The sequence below is a fragment of the Zonotrichia albicollis genome, chromosome 17, assembly GCF_047830755.1.
Source record: "Zonotrichia albicollis isolate bZonAlb1 chromosome 17, bZonAlb1.hap1, whole genome shotgun sequence".
Taxonomy (NCBI): domain Eukaryota; kingdom Metazoa; phylum Chordata; class Aves; order Passeriformes; family Passerellidae; genus Zonotrichia; species Zonotrichia albicollis.
The window spans coordinates 5,097,090-5,112,452 of record NC_133835.1 but is presented as its reverse complement, the minus strand read 5'-3'; the positions used below and the strand labels follow the sequence as shown (position 1 = coordinate 5,112,452).

Below are 15,363 nucleotides of genomic sequence, written 5' to 3'. Positions count from 1 at the left end.
TTGCAGCCTCTCACATTGCCCCTGAGAGTTTCCAGCCAGCAGCTGTTCAGAGCTGGTTTTGAATGTGACTGTTCCACTGCTCTTCCTGGCGGCTTTCTGTGGTGAAGGTTAATGGGAAAATCATTCTAAAGATTGAATTTCCCTGGAAAGGCTGGACTGATGGGTACAAACAAACTGAGAAGCCATGGGTGGGGATCTGAACAGATACTGGGTTTGACTCAGCAGGAGGACTTGCTGCTTTTAGCAGCTTCTCTGGAGACAGAGGCTTGTAAGGTCACTCTCAGTCCCCCCAGACAGGATTCCATGACCACTGCTCTGTTCTGAGGGAAACTGGGAAAGTGAAAGAAGATAAGGACTATTTGAATGTCCCTTTATCAGATCTGACAGCTTCAGAGCCCTCAGTAATTGTCTGTTAATGAGAGCCAATAATTGTTACCTATGGCCCCTCTGGTTCAGCCGTGTCACCCAGGTCACCTGCAGGGGCTGGCAGAGGGGACAGAAGGATTGAGACCTCCTGGAGGAGGAAATAAGGGACAGGGGAGGGAGGAGCATGAACTGGGCTGTGCAGGAGCCTCCAGCTTGTGGTGGGTGAGCCATGGGGTGAGGAGGGGTCTCTGTGCAGGGCTGTGCTCAGTGACAGCCAGCCAGGTGACACAGGGAATGTCAGGGGGAAATTTGACAGAGGGAATGTCAGGGAGAAATGGATTAAAAGTTATAAATGTGGTTAAAATACTGGTAATTTTACTTGCTGAAGACCCGTGGATCCCCCACACAAAGCTGGAGAGGTGCCAGGAAGGAATCCTGGTGTGCAGAAAGGATCAAATCCAGAGAAACCGAGGAATGTGAGACCCTGCAGTTTAACTTTCCCTCTGGGCATTTCTGTCCCGTTGTCAGCTGGGATGTGAGCTGAACCAGGCTCCAGTGATTTATCTGCAGTGACAGAGCTACAGCGACTGAAATGGGACAAGGAAGTTTAATCTCTGCCTTCCCGCACAAGTTGGAAATTCGGAATCCCAGGCTGCCCTTCCCTCACCAGGGGTTTGTGCTGTGTATAGAAGTTTTTGGCAAAACCAAGTGTCCAGCTTGAACAGGCAAAGACCTTTGGTGTGGCTGGAAGGATGTCAGCTCCTCCTGGAAACACTGAGAGCCTGCTGTGCCCAGCCTGGTGAGCTCAATGAAATTTGTGAGCCTTAGGAAACAAATCTTGAGGATCTTCTACCTGATGCAACCACCAAATTATATTGGTGGCACTGCCCTTTCCCAGCCTTGTAGTCTCCTCTCACTCAACTTTCTGATGTGGAAAAAAAGTAACTTTAAGTCTCATTATTAATCTGCCTCATCTGCAGTTTACATGCGTGCAGGGGGAGGTAATCACAGAGCTGCCTTCCCTGCTGTTCTCTTCCTGAGGTTTTATACTCTCCAAATTTCTTTTTGTCATAAATCAAATTAGCTAAATTGCTTAAGAAGTACTGTTCTATTAAAAGCAAATAGAGTTGTGATGCCAAAAGTTTATTATGAGAATGGTGTTTTTAATTGTAATACTTTGGGATTACAGGCTGCTGAGTTCAGAGTTTCAGAGTTTCAAAGTTTAAAGGCTGCTGAACACTCCCCTGTGAAATAAATATTCTGGTAAGCATTTACAGAGGATTACAACGTGGTACATATGGGTGAAAAGGTATAAATGTGGGTAAAATATTGGTTGTTTTACTTGCTGAAGATCCTTGGATCCCCACACAAAGCTGTGGAGTCTTGATGGGTTTGGGAAGCTCCTGAGCCACAAAGAGTGAGCCCAGCTGGTGCATTATGGACCCTTTCATGGGATGCAGTGATGCACTTCATCAGCAGCTTGTCCCCTTTCTTAGGAGCTGTCCCAGGAGGAAATTGCTGTGGGGAAACAGCAAACCAGCACAGCAAGGCTGCCCAGAGCTTCCTTCTGCTGGAAAAGCAGCAGCAGGAGCGGGCAGAGCCGTTCGTAAAAACCACCAAATCCTAAAAATCATCAACGACGCCTTAATTGATGTCTCAGCACCATCAAAAATCTCAACATGATGAAACTTTGGGTCTCACCTGCAGGGTGTCCCAGAGGGATGCACCACACTGGGCTGAGCTCCTGGAGTGCTCAGTGCAGAGTGGTGCTGGTGCCACAAGCATCTCTGAGCCCTGGACAAGCTCCCTGAGCTCTGCCCTCAGCTCTCTGCAGGATGGAGGCACTGGGCAGGAATGCTGCTGCCGTGCCCAGAAAGAACTTATTTGCAAATATTTTTTAATCTTGTTTTCCTTACTCTCTTAATTCAAAGGTTTAAGCTAAATTCATGGAAAGGCACAGAATCTGCCCTTGCAATACCCATGAAGCAGAGACCCTCAGGCTCCTGGCAGAGCAGAACCTGGGTTAGATCCACCCTGCCTGCACCTTGCCTGGTCCTGGGCCCATTTCTGCCTCTTATAGAGGACAGCATCCCACCAAGAGTGACCAACACCCCCACAGGAGGTTTGCTGCAGTGGTAACAGGTGAAATTTCTATTTTGCTGAAATATTTGCTGTGTGTCAGTGTGAGCTGCACTGTGTTGCTGTGTCACCAAAAATATATCCTCTGCTGCAGCTGTGGTTTCCAGCTCATGGTCTCTTCCCTCCTTATTGTCTCCTGGCAAAGGATAATTTCAGTCCTGCCTTAGTATCTGTTCTCTTTCTGTACATTACCCAGATGAAAGAAGAAAGATTTCTCTGCAAAGGTCTGGTTTTCTCCCTGTGGGGTTTATGCTGAGACCCCCAGGGCTGGCTGGACTCCTCTGGTACCTCTGGACAAGAAACTCACTGCTGGCTTGCTCACGGGGACAATAAATATTATCCCAATAAATATTGTCCTGTCCCAGCTTTGCTAATCTGAAGTGTTGACAGGAAAGCTTTTCAGGTCAGAGTGTTTGAGAAACTCTGTAGAAATGCTGTATTTAGGCTATAATTACTGAGTGCTGTCCCTGTGACTGGCTCTGGAGCCAGCACTGCCTGCAGTGTGAGGTACCCAGGGTTATGATGGGCACCCCTGCAGATAAAGGCACTGTGATGAGCTGACCTCTCTGAGCCCTGTAGGAAATAGGCAGGCTCTCCATGGCTTGTGTTGGGCACAGGTAACTGCATTTCCCTGTTAGTGGAGGGCCAGCAGGGCTGGTTCCTGTGCCAAGTGCCCCTGTGGGCACAGACAGGCACTCACACCCTCCTTGTGCTGCAGTGAGTTTTGCCAGCACTGTGGGATGCAAGCAAATGATCTGTGTGAAGCCTTCCTGCAAAAAGAGGGTTTTTTTTCTTTTTTCTCTTTTTTCTCTTCTTCTTTCTTTTTTTTATTATTTTTTAATTTTTTTTTCTTTGCTAGAAGCAGGGCTCTGCAGTGCAGAGCAGGGGCAGCCAGGCTGAGTGCAGCACCCAGTCCCTGCCCAGTGTCCCCTCAGCTGGCACTGGGCATGCAGGGCATGCAGGGCACACAGGCAGCAGCTCCAGGTGAGGGTTTGTGTCTTCTCCTCTCCAGCAGCATGGGAAATGTTGCTGTGGGCTGAGCTCCCCTCTGGATCAAGCTGTGATATCCCTCACTTTCCCTTTGGCTCTCCTTAGGACACAGCAGCAGCTTCAAGTGATGCTTTTCTGGGCTCAGGTTTTGAATGCGTCCTTTACATGGAGTTTATTTTTGGTCTTTAGGAAAACAAACCAAGCAGACTAATGGATGATATCTGCACACAGAGCTGCACACTCAAATCCTGCTGCTAGAAACAGCACCCTCCATGTGTGAGGCTCCACAAATTGGTGTGGGAGTCATGTTCAGAGACCCAGCAGCAATTTTGCCCTGGCTTAGGTAAACCTGGTTTCTGTCACTCCAAAACATTGAGAAAGGTCCTGTTAAAGGAAGATACACAAACCTGTGCCTGCTGCCTTGCCTTGTTAGCTTGGCTGAGCTGTCAGGAATACCTCAAAGCAGGATTTGTGATTTCCCCAATTGCTCCTCTTGGCTTTTGGATAGAGCTGGAAGATGTTTGCAGTAGATGTGAGTGACTGTACGTTGCTGACCTGCTTTTATCAGAAATGGCCACAAAAAGGAGAAGGCACATGGACAGATGGGGGATGGAGCAGGCTGAGACTGAGCCCTCCTGACAAGAAACACCCCAAGGCAAGCTGGCTGCTGGCTGGGCCTCTGCATGAGAGGCCCTTCCCACAGCACACACAGATTAAACACAATTAAGAAAAAACAGCATTAAAAGAATAAGAAAAAATATAGATTATATAATCTATATAATCTATATTTGTACTGGGACATCATCTGACCACAGAGAGAATTTTCCTCTACAGACCAGTCACTGTTACAGCCTCTACAACTGCAGCAGAAGAGATTTTTATTTGAAAGTTGACGTTAAAAAGCTTGGCACCTATGAAGTGTGCACTTTCCTTTCCTAGTTCATTGTCATTTCCTGTGAAATACAAGTGTGTACATATATGAATATTTAATTTGACAGTGATGAAGCTTTATATATTAAGTCAATGAAAATGCTGTTAGGCTCATGGGAACAATACCACAGAGCAGTGAGTTGGGAATTTGGTGCCCAGTGGCTACCACTTAATTTTGATGTGAAGCATAAAAACAAACAATGGGTTAAATTTAATTCCAACCTATGGAAAGTGTTTTTGGGAACGTGTTGTGCTCAAATTGCAAATTAATTTTTAGTTTATAGGTGATGATGGTTTATCAAGGCTCTTCCCTCTGGGAAATGGAAATCACAGCAATTCATGTACAAATTTTATCCGAAATTACAGATCAGAAGTTATTTATTTCGGAAATAATGAGGTTAAAGCAAAAAAAAAGTTTTATTTTTTTTACATATGGGAAAATTTTCTTATTGTAATATACATGATTTATAATTATTATATTCTCAATCCTTAATGTGTGTGGTCTTTTTTTTATGAGTCTGTAATTTAGGCAGCCATTTTGTGTATTCAGTAAAAAAAAAATGAAATAAAGAGGGGACATCCACTGCAGGCTTTCTCCTGGAGACTCTGCCTTTGGATTTCACTCTGTTGTGGTTATTTTCCTGCAGAGTCTCTGCCAGCGTGGCTGCTGCTGCCTTTGTCTGGAACACCAGAATGTGGATCAGAGCACAAACTCAGCAGCAGCTTGTGTGATTCTGCACCCAGACTTTTCACTTTGTGCTTTTTGCTGCTGCTGAGCTTTAAACACACTCGAGAGGGAGAACCCAAGGCTTGGGACATTCAGGGCTTGGGACATTCAGGGCTTGGGACATTCAGGGCTTGGGACATTCAGGGCTTGGGACATTCAGGGCTTGGGACATTCAAGGTTTGGGACATTCAGGGCTTGGGACATTCCAGCAGCCCAGAGCTTCCCCTCTCCCCTCTTCCCTCCCCTCCAAACCCTCTCACCGTGCACCACGTCCGGACACCGACGCCTTTTCCTTCCCTACCGAAATTCCCAGAGCTATTAACTGGGTCACGGGAGCTGGTCCCAATCCAGCAGTTTATCTAATTGCCTTTTTATAGAATATCCTGCAACTCTTCATTATGCTGTCAGAGCCGCCCTGCGCGGTGGCGGCGGGGGGATGAGGAGGCAAGGCTGGGATGAAGGGCACTGCTGTGCAACCTCTCCTGTGCATTGCTGGGGCTGCAGGGCTGCCCTCGGCCCAGCCACAAACACAGGAGATGCTTTTGGCAGCGGCTGTGGGAAGGTGGAACGGCTTTCATGTCCTGGGATCACCTCTCCAGGTGTTCATGTACCTGTGCAGAGGGGTGGCTGCTCCAGGAATGCCTGGGCTGGCCTGTGAGGGTTCTGTTCTTCGGGCAGATGTGACCGTGGAATTTGCTGTATGGGCAGAAGGTGCCCCTCAGCTGGCAGCTGTGCTGTGCTGCAGCAGGTTAGAGGGGTGTGGGGAAAGATCTTGGCATAGACCAGGAGTCTGAGAGCAGGAATCAGGGGCTTGCACACCTGCATTTGGGCACCCACTCTTTTCCTGAGTGTTACAGGGGAGGATGAAGGTGAACATTCAAGATTTGCACAGCCCCTTTTTCACAATTTGCAGTCTAGTGTGTATGCAGTCTAGTGTGTTTGTAGCAGCTCACAGACCCCCAAAGCCCACGAGAATCAAATCTTTTGCATTTGGGAGCCTGACTGAGCAGTGAACTTGGAGCGATGTCCATCCTGCCCCCAAATATCTGCACCTTGCAGCTGGCATTGCTCTGTGCTGCCCTGCAGCCCGGAGAGAGGCAGGTGCTGAGGGATTCAGAAAGACAACACACCCAGGATCGGCCTTGCTGACTTGCTTTAAATGATTTTTGAGCACAAATTGCTCTTTTCCCTCAGTGTAATAATCAGAAGACCCAGCCACGAGCCTCGCAAGCCTGGTCTGCAGAGATAAGGCAGAGCTGCTCCTCCGCCTTGGATGTGCCTGGGGAGCACGGTGGGCTCTGGACGAGGCAGGAGCAGCCCCGCACACCCCTGGGGCAGCTCTGGGGGTACAGGGACCCCCAGCCCGCCCCGGGGAGCGGCTCAGGGAAGGCAGAGTGTGCCAGAGCCCCTCGGCTCCAGCATTGGCTGCTGCTCGTTCGCGGGCGCGCTCTCGCCTTTCAGCTGCTTCGGCTGAAACGATTTGCAGCTCAAACGCCCCCCTGAGAGCCGCTAACCTTTGGATAAGGTTTGGCACCATTATCCTGCTTGGGTTAATTGGGAGTTAGGGAGAGCTCCGGAGTGACACGGCTGCCTCCATCCGTCCGTCCGTCCGTCCGTCCTTCCAGCCTTCCCCGGCGTGCTGCGGGCAGCGATGGGGAGAGAAGCAGAGGTAAATGCCCCGACCCTCCCCTCTCCTCCATCTCTCCGGGTTTTCCTCTCTTCCTCTCCCTCTTTCTGTATCCTGTAACCCTTCCCCGCCCTCACTCCTATTTTTGTGCTTTCTACCCCATTTCAGCCGCCGGCAGTAGTTCGGGGGGAGAGGGGAGAAAGTATTTTTATTTCTCCAGCCGCTGCTACAGAAAATCTTTTTCTCCCCGTCCTGGACAGAGGCAGGAGCCAGCGGGCATCCAGGGGGCAGAGGGACCCCGGGTGGGTGTTCCCGGCTGGGCAGGGGTCCGGCGGCTGTTCCGAGGTGCAGAGGGGCGGTGGGTGCGGGCTCAGCTCCCGGGGTTAACATCAGCATGGGGGAACAGCAGAACCCCCGTTCCTGTGCCCCCCGGAGCCCCCCGACCTGCTCAGCATCCTCAGCATCCCCCAGCTCCTCACTGAGCTCGGCGTCCGGCGGGGCTCGGCAGCCCCCGGCGCTCTGCGGGCTCATCTTGAGGGGTCCCCGGGCAAAGAGGGGGCACAGCCGCGCTCAGCGCTGGGAAAAGGGACCCCCGACCCCAGGGCATCCCCGGGCTGAGGAACGGCCCGAGCAGGACCCGAGGAGGGTCCCAGGGCAGCGTTGCCCCGGGGCTTTCTCTCTGCATCGGCCCTGAGATCCTGAACTTATTTGCGAGCTCCCTGTGGATTTCCTTTATTTATTTTCTTAATTTCCTTGGTTGGAGTTTTTGTTTTATTGGTTGTTTCGGAGGGATTTTACTAGGTTTTGGTTTTTTTGGTTTTGTGTTGGGTTTTTATTTTGTTTTGGGGGGGTCTTTGGTGGGGTTTTTTGTGGTTTTTGTTTTGGTTTTTTTTTTTTTTTTGCTTGTTTGGTTGGTTTTCTATCCGTTTAGGTTTTTTGTATTTTTGGGGTTTTTTTTTGTTCCCTTTTTGTTTGTTGTTCATATTTTTTAAAAATATTATTATTTATTTTGGTTAGGATTTATTTTTTCTCTAAGAGATGTCTCCCGAGCTCGACACATCCATGACATTCTGGATGCTCAACGAAGAGCCAAAAGCCCATTTCCTCCACCCTTGGCGTGATCATGGAAAGGCTTGGGTTGGAAGGGACCTTAAAGTTCAGCTGGGTGGCTCCCAGAGCATCCCCCTCCACTCTCTGGTATCAAGGGATCCCGGTGGGACCATTTTGGGTCTCCCAGCCGCAGTTCGGGGGTGTCGGGGCAGGGGCACGGATGCTTCAGGGCTGTTTGAGGAGATAATCACGCACCAGACAGAGGTTTGGATGCATTTTCGTTCCTTCTTCCCTGATGCCCCTGCAACCTCCAGAAACAGAGCTCCTTCACGCCTTCTTTCATAACGAACTCGTCTTAAGATGAATAAAAAAATTAATATTAATAAAAAAGAAAAATAAATCGTTGGATTAATCCCTCACGGTGTCTCGTATCACTGATTTCCCCGAGCTGTGAAGAGGCGAAACGGCGGCCGAGGGCAGCGGGGACGGCCTGAGCTTTGCAATTTCTCCCGTTAAATCCCAGCCCGTCAAGACGCTGCTAAACCCGGGGCGAAGCCGTGCCCCGCTCGGCGTTCGCGACCTATCTGTGCACTCACATGAAATAATTCCCACGCAAAGCCAAGGATGCGCCACGCTCAGCCGCCCTCCTCCTCCGCTGCCATTAAAAAACCCCATTTTTGGGGTGCCGGCTGTAGAAACAGCTCGTTTATCCCCATGCTGAGAGCAGCGGCTGAGAGACCCCTTAGGGGTACTGCCCTCACCGCGGATATTTTAGTTTTATTCTGGTTTTTTGCACCCTTCAGTCTTTTCGCACCCAATTTCCTTTTGAATTGTGGCTGGGGAAAAAATAAAAAGGTTTTTAAGAAGGTGATTTAAGGATTTTTTTTTCCTAGGAATTGGGGTTTTTTTCCCCCATCTCTGCTCAGTACCGCATCCCACCTGCAACCGCAGCCTGGGAGCTCCCTTCCTACGCCCTCGACAACGATATTAGGAAATAATTTAGTGGTGGCTTTTCCTTCTATCTGTGGTAAAAAAATGGGGTTTTTTGCCTTCCAAAACATCAAAGGAAAAGAAATTCCTCCTTTCCCTCACCTTTCAAAGAACATACATTCATATACATATACATATATTATATATATATATATATATATATATATATATAATTTTTTAAACAACGATTCAAAGGCTCTCCCACCGCAGAGGGGACGTGCTTTCCCACACACCGCCCCCGAATGCCATCGCTCCCCCTGGCACTCTCCACTTGTCTGTGCCACAGCACAGGACCGGGATTTCCCGTTGTCGTTATCGGCTGTGTTAGCCGCTCACCTCGGAAAAATTTAAAATAAATTAAAAATCGTAAGGCTTTTTGTTTAAACGAATATAAGCGCTTGGAAGCAAACCGAAATTATCGGTATTTTTTTTAAAGAAAGGGGAAGCTCAGTAGTGGCTGGTGAGGACGGAGAGCTCAGCACGGAGCACATCCCCCGATGCCGGTGCCCCGCTGCAGTGCTGATGCGGTGCCACCCGGCTGCGGGCCCCAAAGGAGACCTGTGCCCCTTGTCCCGCCGGTTTTGGAGCTCCCTGATCCCAGGAATCGTTAGAGAGAGCCGAGCCCTCGCTCCCTGTGCGCGGGTGGCCACGCACCGCTGTGTCCCCCGGGCAGGGGCCGCTGCCCAGGCCGCCTCAGCCTCCGAAGGGGCCGCGCGGTTTGGGGGACAGAGAAAAAGAAAAGAAGGGGGTGCGAGGAGGAAAATCCCGTTAAGAACCTGTCGAAAGCCGCCCGTCCGCCTCTTCAGCGGAGCTCTTTTGTTTCTCAGTGGGGAAGGGGCTGGCGGCCGGGGTCTGCGGGCGGCTGCGGGGCCGGTGCGGGGCAGGGCGGGCAGCGCAAGGGATGCGGAGCCGGGCTGGGGAGCAGGGGGGGGTCCCGGGCTGCGGCGCTGCTGGCGGGGCCCGGCGGGCGTGGGTGGGGCGGGGGGAGTGCGGGGGGCTGGGCTTGGCCGGGGAGGCTGGTACCTCCCCCAGAAATGCAGCAATTCTCTCCCCTCTCCTCTTCTCTCCGCGAGGTGGGCGCACTGCGATGGAGACGCGGCGCGCTCTGCCAGGGGCTCGCTCTGCCCGTCTGGTGACATCGGCCGGCTGCTGACAGCCCCCATCCCGCCCGAGTCGCCCCCCGATCCCGGCGCGGGGCTCGGCGGAGCGGCGCGGAGCAGCGCGGAGCGGGCGGCGGGGCGTGCGGGCCCGCTCCCCCCGCAGCGGTGTCATGCCCCTGGGCACCCCGGCCGGGAGCCGCCCGCACTGCGCCGGGACACGGAGGTAGCGGCTCGGAGCAGCTCCCCGCAGCAGCCCCTCGCCAAGGGGCCGCCAAGCCCCGTCCACAGCCCCTCCGCCCGCCCGCCCCGTCGGGTCTCCGCATCCCCGAGGATCCGCGAGCAGCGGAGTCACCGGAGCCGCAGCCATGGCCACCCTTCTCCGCAGCAAGCTCTCCAACGTGGCCACCTCGGTGTCGCACAAATCCCAGGCGAAGATGAGCGGCATGTTCGCCAGGATGGGCTTCCAGGCGGCCACCGACGAGGAGGCGGTGGGCTTCGCCCACTGCGACGACCTGGACATGGAGCATCGGCAAGGGCTGCAGATGGACATCCTCAAGTCCGAGGGCAGCGAGGAGGGCGGGGAGCCGCCCCTGGAAGGGGACATCCACTACCAGCGGGACGGCACAGGGCCCCTGCCGCCCTCCGCCTCCAAGGAGGCCTGCTCCGAGCTCTCCGGGCAGGGCAAGCCCAAGATCACGGCATGGGAGGCGGGATGGAACGTCACCAACGCCATCCAGGTACGGCCGCCGCCACCGCCGCGGGGCACCGGGCAGCGCTCCCTGATCCCGGTCCCGTTACGTGCTCTGTATCTCGGCCAGAAGCCGTGGGCTGATTGCAAACCGGTTTCGAGGAAAAGGGGGAATAGGGAAAAAACAGAAATAAAAATAAGTGAAAGATAGAGGTGAATAATAGAGCAGGAGGAGGGAATTAAATGGAAAAATAGATTTTAAAAAAAGGAAATTAAAATGCCCTAGCCCAGCTTTCTGCTTTGCTTAGCCCCCTCTTTCCTCCCTGAGCTGGGCACAGTGCCAGGGAGGGGCCCAGGCCCCAGCCCTGTCACGCTGCAGATTCTGACCCCTTCAGGCTGCCCCAGCAAGGAGGGACAGGGGGACACGGCGGTGACTGGGCTGGTGGTGGGGCTGCACTGGGGTGGGCCCAGTCTGGCCCCAGCAATGGAGGTCTTGGTGCACTGAGAGGGGCTGGGGACAGCGAGGGTGGAGACTGGAGCAAAGCCTGGTCACCCAAACCTTGCCCGGCTGTTGTGGGTGCTCGGGGGTGCGATGGCGCTGGTACTCTGTGACTGTGGGGGTGGCACGTCACAGGGACAGGGGTGCGTCACCGCGTGGCAGCGGCTGCGTGGCGTGACTGTGCGACCGCCTGCGTGGGCGCCACGGTGCGTGGGCAGACAGAGAGCACGCACGTGACCGCCCTGGCGCGGCTGCGTGCGCTCAGCCCAGGCCCCTCAGAGATCCGGCAACACGGTTTCCATTTTGTCTCTTTCTAGGGGATGTTTGTTCTGGGCCTGCCCTATGCCATCCTTCACGGTGGATACCTAGGACTCTTTTTAATAATTTTCGCTGCAGTGGTTTGCTGCTACACTGGGAAAATCCTTATTGCCTGTCTTTACGAAGAGAATGAGGATGGGGAGATAGTCAGGGTGAGAGACTCCTACGTGGACATCGCGAACGCGTGCTGTGCGCCCCGCTTCCCCACGCTCGGGGGCAGAATTGTCAACGTGGCTCAGATCATTGAACTGGTCATGACCTGCATCCTCTATGTGGTGGTCAGTGGGAACCTGATGTACAACAGCTTCCCCAACCTGCCCGTCTCCCAGAAGTCGTGGTCCATCATTGCCACGGCAGTGCTCCTGCCTTGCGCGTTCTTGAAGAACCTCAAGGCAGTCTCCAAGTTCAGCTTGCTCTGCACGTTAGCCCACTTTGTCATCAACATCCTGGTGATCGCCTACTGCCTCTCCAGGGCACGCGACTGGGCCTGGGACAAAGTCAAGTTTTACATTGATGTCAAGAAGTTTCCCATCTCCATTGGCATCATTGTCTTCAGCTACACCTCCCAGATCTTTCTGCCTTCCTTGGAGGGGAACATGCAGAACCCCAAGGAGTTCCACTGCATGATGAACTGGACTCACATCGCAGCTTGCATCCTTAAGGGACTCTTTGCCTTGGTCGCCTATCTGACCTGGGCTGATGAGACCAAGGAGGTCATTACAGACAACTTGCCATCCACCATTAGGGCAGTAGTCAACATTTTCTTGGTGGCCAAAGCCTTGCTCTCGTACCCCTTGCCGTTCTTTGCAGCTGTAGAAGTCCTGGAGCGGTCCCTTTTCCAAGATGGAAACAGGGCTTTCTTCCCCAACTGCTATGGGGGTGACGGGCGGCTCAAATCCTGGGGACTCACCCTCAGATGTGCCCTGGTAGTTTTCACCCTGCTCATGGCAATTTATGTCCCCCATTTCGCCCTCTTGATGGGTCTTACTGGGAGCCTCACAGGCGCAGGGCTCTGTTTCCTGCTCCCCAGTCTCTTCCACCTCAAACTCTTGTGGAGGAAGCTCTTGTGGCATCATGTCTTCTTCGATGTTGCCATTTTCGTTATAGGCGGTATCTGCAGCATCTCTGGGTTCATCCACTCTTTAGAAGGCCTCATAGAGGCTTTCAGAACCAATGCTGAAGACTAAGGAGGGGCCAGAGTCGGGTGCAGGAAGAGAATTGCATCGAACATCCGCATAGCCAAATAATTCTGCATCCCTTTAATGGAAAGAGTCATTATTTTCATTACGTGCATCCAACAAATTCTATGTCATAGAATCTGCAAACTAAGGAAAATAAGAAGAGATGAAAGTGCTCACCCTGGTGTCTTTTTAAATAAGCTCAGATTTAAATCTATTTTTTTGTTATTTAGATTTTTTGGAAGGAAATTATCTGATGCCCCACCCCTCTCTCCTCACTCGTTGCCTGAAGCTTGGCCCCCCACAAACGGCCTGTTGGGAAACAGTCGCAGTTTTCAACACTCCTCACAGATATGCAAATCAGTGTTTCAGGAGCTGAAACACAGGTGCCGATCCCACGGGATTGGGAAGCAAACCCGCCAATGGGGCGGGAGCAGGGACCTTTGTTTTAACACTTTGAGAGATGGATGTAGACGAGACCCAGATTGTACGACCAGCCCAACAAGCCCAAGCAGCGTCTGATGACCGGTGATGCCGCTTACCTGCAATGTTTACACCGTAGTCACGATAGATGTCAGGACTGCTCGATTCTTCCATCCCAATCCACACCGAGGAACGGCGCTTCCCATCAAACACAAATGTGCTGCCTCTGGTTGAAATCGCAGCCCTGGAGTCCACTTCTCGGTGACTTACGTTTCGTTTCGTTTTAACAATTGTTATTTCTAAATTATGAAAAGCTAAAAAATAATATAATAATAATAATAATAATATATGGTTGGATTTGATGTTGTTTCGGGATTACAGGAACAAAACTACGACACAATTCATTCTGTGCAATCTACCAGATCCGTGGAGCTGTTTCCAATGTACGTGTGGTGTCATTGTGGTAAATAAGATGAAAAATGTATATCAGAAAAAAAATCTATCTTTAACATATAATGTGGTACATAAATATATGGAACAATAAAGAGAAAACATAGATGATGAGGCTGGCCTGGTTCGTGGGGGGCTTGGAGGAGCAGGGCAAGGGCAGAGGGAGGTTCATCCTCTCATTGTCGGGGCTACAACACATCCTCGGGCTAAGGGAGGCAGTGCCGGCTTTCCAGAGAAGGTGGCATTCAGCTGCTTGCAAGAGGCAGGAGACATTTTTTGGGAAGAGGTCATCTTACAGCTGGGGGTGGCGGGGCTGCTTTCACCCCCTCCTCACAGTTTTGCGTTCCCTCGTAGTGCTCAGACTACAGGAACGGGAGTTGGCAGATGCACCCCGGGGTTTTTGTTCTTTGTGAAACAAAGGAGGAGAAATAAACGAAATAAAAGGCTGGGTGTACCCCTGGCTTGATCCAAACTCGCCAAACCCTGCCCACGGGTGTGGAGCGTCGGGCTGATCCCCGCTGCGGGCAAAGTCGCCACCGCGGGGGAGGTCAGCCCCACACTCCAATCCTGTGACAGAAAACACCTCGATTTACACCATTTTAAAAGCCACGACAACTAATTGTCCATCCGCTGCCGCTACACAGCGAGGATGAGGATGGAGGGACCCACCGGCAGCGCTCCCGCAGCACAGGCACAGCTGAGGTCCCCGTGGGGATCCTGTTATTGCCCCCAAAACACGTCGAGCCCCGCTAGGGCTGGGATGTGCCCCCATCTCCCCCGCCTGGTCCGGCCGGGGTTAGCGGGCAGCTCCGCAATGCGGTACCGGGAGGAGGTGTTGGCACAAGCTGGGAAAGGGGCTGCGGGGGGAGAGAGGGATGTCCCTGCTCGGGGTAAACGCATTTCGGGCGATTTTCTGGGCAGCTTCCGATAGAAAAGAACAGGGGAGCTGTGGGGTCTGTGCCGTATGGGGACAGGGTGGTGTGGCGCCGGGGGTGGGTGAGAGTGGGGGGCATCATGGTGAGACGCCTGCCCTGGATTAGCCACATTTCCCTCCATGCTGGGAATACCCAGCAGCGTCCTACCCCATTCTCAAGCTCATGCCCATCGTCTTCACGCTCATCCCTACCTCCATCCTCACCACTTTCACCCTCATCATCCCCCCTCTCACCCCAGGGCAGGTGACCCGTGATTGCCGCCCTGCCGCAGGCACTGACAGCCCGATCCGCCCCCCTTCCCGTGCGCTCCTGGCCCGGAGCGGCCACGGCGGCGCAGCGCCCTCGCCCGACGGCGCTCCCGGCCCGGAGCCACCGCATCTTTCCACAGCCGGGAGAGGGGACATGCCCGGCCCGGAGCGACCGCATCCATGCCCGGATGGGAGATGGGATGGGCCAGGCCCGGAGCCACCGCATCCATCCTCGGCCGGGAGATGGGACATGCCCGGTCCGGATTCACCGCATCCATCCCCGGCCGGGAGACGGGAACCAGCCCGGAGCCACGGCATCCATCCCCAGCCAGGAGATGGGATGGAACCGGCCCGGAGTCATCGCATCCACCCGCCCGAGATGAGGGGAGCCAGCCCGGACACGGGGCTTCTCTTCAGGGGTGCTCGCTGCTCTTGCTTCTGCCCTGAACTCTCTGTTCCAGGTCTGCTTTCTCCCCAGGGCAGTGATAAACGGCCAGTGTGGGAGGAGATCCAGCCCATCTCCCTGCCCTGAGAAAACCCCTCGGATCCTGGAATAAGTGGAGAGCTGAGGTTGCCTGGCAGGTTAACACAGTGCTCCGTACATCTCTGGTTTGTACACGGTGCTTTCAGGGTGTTTTTGTCCCTGTGTTCCCCACCAGGGAAGCAAGGGGAACATGCCACAGCGGCACACAGCTGACTCTCCTC

The 15,363-nt window shown here is 53.2% G+C and overlaps 1 protein-coding gene across 1 annotated transcript; it reads left to right on the top strand.

Annotated features, from left to right (window-relative positions):
• The first annotated feature begins 6,640 nt into the window (after positions 1-6,640).
• On the top strand, positions 6,641-13,587 carry SLC32A1 (solute carrier family 32 member 1). The gene is made up of 3 exons (XM_074553406.1): positions 6,641-6,821; positions 9,893-10,656; positions 11,424-13,587. Exons 2-3 carry the CDS (start codon positions 10,285-10,287, stop codon positions 12,609-12,611), a joined length of 1,560 nt encoding a protein of 519 aa, XP_074409507.1. The 5' UTR covers positions 6,641-6,821; positions 9,893-10,284; the 3' UTR covers positions 12,612-13,587.
• Positions 13,588-15,363: the final 1,776 nt, after the last annotated feature.